This window comes from Triticum aestivum, chromosome 7A (genome assembly GCF_018294505.1).
Source record: "Triticum aestivum cultivar Chinese Spring chromosome 7A, IWGSC CS RefSeq v2.1, whole genome shotgun sequence".
In the NCBI taxonomy this organism is placed as follows: Eukaryota; Viridiplantae; Streptophyta; class Magnoliopsida; order Poales; family Poaceae; genus Triticum; species Triticum aestivum.
In genome coordinates, this window is record NC_057812.1 from 382642614 (window position 1) to 382647922 (window position 5309).

The following is a 5309-nucleotide window of genomic DNA, read 5'->3' on the forward strand; positions in this document are numbered from 1 at the left end:
CGGCCCTGCCGGTGTTGCGGCTTGGCCGTGGCATGGGAGGTATCCTCTGCAGCCCTCCCTCCCCGTGGGCGTAACCCAGCTCGTTGCTGGTGCTGCAACTTGTTGGGAGGTGGATGTGGGCGCTGTGGCCAGTCGCGGGTCTGCCTCGTGTCGGAGGCCCTTGTCTCCGGCGGCGCCCACCTCCCTCGTGCTTTGGTGGCTGCTCGTGCATGGTGATTGTTGATGCAATAGTGCTTGATTCCCTAGCGGCAGCTGCCTTTTGCTGCGCGCCGGCTTGGTGTTGTGGTGTTCATGCGGCGCCTCACAGTGGGTCTTTGTTGGTGTTGCCTCGGCCCCGACGGCCTGTGGACCTGCGTTCTCAAGTGACAACTCAGATCTGCATGGCCAAATGAGCTGGAAGGAGCACAACTACAAACACAACAACTCAGATCTGCGCTCTTTGCAGTCTTTGCTTACCGGTGTCACTTTATCGCTGCTGCTTCCCCCACGCCGGTTCTCTCCGCCTCACCGTACCTCTGATGATGTACCTCCACGCCTCGCTTTGTGCCAGATCCTTTGCCGTGTGTCTGTGGTGCCAGGTTCCACGTTCCGGCGGCCTACCCCCCTCCAGATTTGGCGGCTCCAACCAACAACGACTTCCCCATCTCAATTTTTCGGATCCGACGGCTATAGGATTGCTCAGAATCAGGCCAGGGAGAAATCTCTGCTCGGCTGCTGCCACGGCCTTCATTTGCGCCCTCTTCGCGCTCAGGGGGGACTCTAAGTCCGGTTCTCCAGACCAGATGGCGGCGGCGTTGCGTGCCGTTTTTCCTTCTTGAAGGAGCAATCTTGTTCGCTCTCGGTGTCCCTGGTTCTAGTATTTGGTGATGTTAGTCGTCTTGTTGGTTCGGTCCGCCTCTCTTGTTTAGGGCTTGGTGGGCCTTTTTGCGTTCGTGTCATGCCATGTACCCTTATCTGTACTCTTTCTTATTCCTTCTATAAATGAAAAGATGCGTGAGCTTTGGTATTGACGTAAAAGAAAAAAAATATGAAAAAAAGGCTAGGTAGGAATACGACGCTTTCGCATTTTCTTGCTCCATTAAAACACCACCTCGTCGCAACGGAAAAGCCATTCTCCTCTCGCCACTCTCACCGGCCCGAGCGCTCGAGCGAACCGTGAGCGACCCTCGCCCACCGCCTCGGTTCCCCATGACGATATCGCTGCCGGCGACGGCGGCGGCTCTGTCCGTCGTCCTCGCCGCGCTCTGCCTCCTCGTGGTCCCGGCCGCCGGGTTCTACCTCCCGGGCGTCGCGCCCAACGACTTCGAAAAGGTACCCACCGTACTATCTTGCGGCAAACTCTATTTCCTCCCTGCTTGCGTGGACCCCTCCCGCGCAGGATCGTGTTCTGGTCGGATCTGGGCGCAGCATGCCCAGATCTGGGCTCGCGCGGCTGGGTGTCTCGGAGATCTCCGTGCTGTCACGGGGTTAGATTGTGATGTGGCCTCGCGCAATGTAGGTGGTGCGCGGAGTGTATGCATTTCGAGAAGCCAAACTTAGAACTATGCTTGTCGCTCGAAATTATGGTTGCCCCCGCGCCTGCTTTTGCGTTAGGACGAATGAACATGCCATGGGAATGGGGTGACGAGATTTAGTAGTCAATGCACGGAGATTGACGGCTGATTGGCAGCTCGTGTGCTGGCGGCAATGCGGATTTAAAAGATGATTTATGGTCGTCAATGCTTGTCACTAAATCGTGATATAAGTTGCCTATAAGTGATTTTCGAGGACCGAATAAGTTTCGGAATGCAGATTTGCTCGTTTATAAGCTGTAAAATCTCAGGTGGGAAAAAACATTGGCCTTTAAAACTGGAGTTCGCTAGGATGTGTGGCCCTTCTCAACACTGTCAGTGCTTCTTTGATTCAAAGGATTTTCATAGGAATTACATTTGTTGGTTGTTCACTCAAAGATCTGAATCTCCATCTAATAATTCATATCCAACTTACTAGCATACATTATGCACTAAGCTGGCAAATGGTTTATGCAAGTTTTGGGCCGTGCTCCATGCTCACCTTTTTTCCCCCTTAGAGTTCAGTTAACTGGGATTCACTTGTTCGTATGCAACTGCTAACTGAATTATTATGGTTCAATGCAGAAAGACCATCTCCCTGTGAAAGTCAATAAACTGACTTCAATTAAGACACAACTTCCCTACTCCTTCTACTCTCTCCCATTCTGTAAGCCAGATACGATCGTTGACAGTGCTGAAAATCTGGGTGAAGTTCTCCGTGGGGATCGCATTGAGAACTCTCCATATGTGGTTTGTTCTTTTTCTATCCATTGTTTTCTTTGCCCGGTACTTTGCACAGTTGGCCTTTAACTTTTCATGTCTATGTTTTCCAGTTTGAAATGAGGGTACCTCAGATGTGTCAAATAGTCTGCAAGATTTCAGTTGGGGAAAAAGAAGGAAAGGTTCTCAAGGAAAAGATTGAAGATGAGTACCGCGTGAACATGTATGTTAGTCATTTAATTTCTGGATTATCTAAGATTTTATTGATGTCTATCGGTAGGTCTCACATAAATTCTCTACATCCAACAGGATTCTTGACAACCTACCTCTAGTTGTTCCTATTCAAAGAGTGGATCAAGAAGGTGCTTATTTCTATCAACATGGGTTCCATGTTGGAGCCAAAGGACAATACTCAGGGGTAAGTTAAACTATTATGTATTGATCAATGTCATCTGGGGGCAAAGTTCTTCTGTGCACTTTACTTTTCTTGGTTGTTTGACAGAGTAAGGATGAAAAGTACTTCATCCACAATCATTTGTCCTTTACGGTGAAATATCACAGGGATGCACAAAGGGATGTTTCTAGGATAGTGGCCTTTGAAGTAAAACCCTACAGGTACATTTGAGCTTATAATTATTTGAAAATTCAGGTTTTGGTGATTTGAATCTGAAAAACAATGGCATATGCTGCAGTGTGAAGCACGAATATGGACAGTGGAATGACAGGAAGACTCATCTGACCACTTGCGATCCGAATGCGAAACGTATAATTACATCATCTGATTCTCCTCTGGAGGTTGAAGCTGGCAAAGACATTGTCTTCACATACGATGTGGATTTCAAGGTGATAATTAATGTGTAAACCTTTTAGGTTCGACACTATTGAAGTGATTTTATTTGCTATAGTATTGTTTAGTGTGTCCTAGGTGGAGCTTGATATTATTTACTAATTCTTTCAACTACTCTTATCAACTTGCAGGAGAGTGATATCAAGTGGGCATCTCGCTGGGATAGTTATCTGCTGATGACAGATGATCAAATCCATTGGTTCTCCATTGTAAATTCTCTCATGATCGTTCTCTTCCTTTCCGGAATGGTTGCAATGATCATGCTTCGAACCCTTTATCGGGATATCTCCAAGTATAACCAGCTTGAGACTCAGGAGGAAGCCCAAGAAGAAACTGGATGGAAGCTTGTTCATGGTGATGTTTTCAGGCCGCCTGCCAACTCTGATTGGCTCTGTGTTTATGTTGGTACAGGTGTCCAGTTTTTTGGCATGATGCTTGTCACGATGGTCTTTGCAGTCCTTGGCTTCCTTTCTCCATCCAACAGAGGTGGACTGATGACAGCTATGCTCTTGCTTTGGGTTTTCATGGGTTTGCTTGCTGGCTACTCTTCTTCACGTCTTTACAAGTTGTTCAAGGGCTCAGAGTGGAAGAACATTGCCTTGAGGACAGCATTCACCTTCCCTGGCAGTGTGTTCACTGTTTTCTTCTTCTTGAATATTCTTATCTGGGGGCAGAAGTCCTCTGGTGCAGTTCCATTCACCACAATGTTTGCCCTTGTCCTCCTTTGGTTTGGTATCTCGGTGCCTTTAGTGTTTGTTGGGAGTTACCTTGGTTTCAAGAAACCAGCCATTGAAGACCCAGTGAAAACAAACAAGATTCCCAGGCAGGTACCTGAGCAAGCCTGGTACATGAACTCAATCTTTTCGATTCTAATTGGAGGGATCCTTCCATTTGGAGCTGTGTTCATTGAGCTCTTCTTTATCCTGACCTCCATCTGGCTGCACCAATTCTACTACATCTTTGGGTTCCTCTTCCTTGTCTTCCTGATTCTAATCGTCACATGTGCCGAGATCTCGATTGTGCTCTGCTACTTCCAGCTATGCAGTGAGGATTACCTGTGGTGGTGGAGATCATACTTGACATCAGGATCTTCTGCCCTGTACCTCTTCCTGTATGCGACTTTCTACTTCTACACAAAGCTGGAGATCACAAAGTTTGTGTCAGCCATCCTTTACTTCGGCTACATGCTCATCGCCTCATATGCGTTCTTTGCCTTGACGGGTACAATTGGATTCTATGCCTGTTTAATGTTCACTAGGCTGATTTACTCGTCTGTGAAGATTGAGTAATAGTGTTCTTCTCCCTAATTTTCTGTTGACATGGTGAAGGTCGATGATGTGGCCAGTGAATGCCACCCTCTAAATTTAGCTATCTATGGCATCAATTCTGAGTTCTGAAAGCTGGCTGTTAAAGATGAAGTGGTGATGTGTTATCCATGGTTAAACTATCATAGCTAGCTCCGTGAGTTTTATTCTCTTGTTCCTTTTTTGGCTTTAGCATCTGGATCACGAGGATGCCTGTGAAGTACCTGTTGTGAATTGTATGTGGATGCTGATAAAGTACCTATTCTGAATTGTATATGGATGCTGATAAATCTCAATTACTTCATGCCAGAATGTAATGTAATTGTTGACGTACATTGAGCCTTTTTATTGGATATATACCACTGCAGTGAAAAATATTGTGACTAGTTAGGGCATCTCCAACCGCCTACATCACAGGTGTCCACACATGAGTCTGACCGGGAGACACAGCTCCTAGCGGCGGCAATCGCACACCCTCTGGTCTCTGTTTTCTGTTCCCCTGGCGGCTTTGTTGACCGGGAGTTTTGTCGTTGATCACTGTTGCAAAGCTGGGTCTACTGACCTCCGGCGGCTACCGCTGGTCGTGAGTTTCCGTCGTTAATCATTGATGCGAAGCTGGGATCTGCAGTCCTCCGGGTGATTCGCTGACGAGGAGTTTCTTCGACATCAATCACATGATACAGTCAGCAATGAAACTCCTGTGTTGGAACTGCCGTGGTGTGGCCAAACACCAAGGCAGTTAGAGCACTCCTGGACGTCCAGAAGCAATGGGGGCTAGACATGGTTTTTCTGTCTGAAACATATGACATATCTGAACACAGTTAAGGCAGAAAAGTTGAGGAAAAAACTAAAGATGGACAAGGTGGACGTTCATGAGAGTGCAGGAGC

The 5309-nt window shown here is 47.3% G+C and overlaps 1 protein-coding gene across 1 annotated transcript; it reads left to right on the forward strand.

Moving 5' to 3' along the window:
• The first annotated feature begins 1054 nt into the window (after window positions 1–1054).
• On the forward strand, window positions 1055–4754 carry LOC123146905 (transmembrane 9 superfamily member 9). The gene is made up of 7 exons (XM_044566169.1): window positions 1055–1311; window positions 2136–2300; window positions 2384–2493; window positions 2580–2688; window positions 2773–2885; window positions 2963–3113; window positions 3249–4754. Exons 1-7 carry the CDS (start codon window positions 1189–1191, stop codon window positions 4404–4406), a joined length of 1929 nt encoding a protein of 642 aa, XP_044422104.1. The 5' UTR covers window positions 1055–1188; the 3' UTR covers window positions 4407–4754.
• The last annotated feature ends 555 nt before the right edge of the window (window positions 4755–5309 follow it).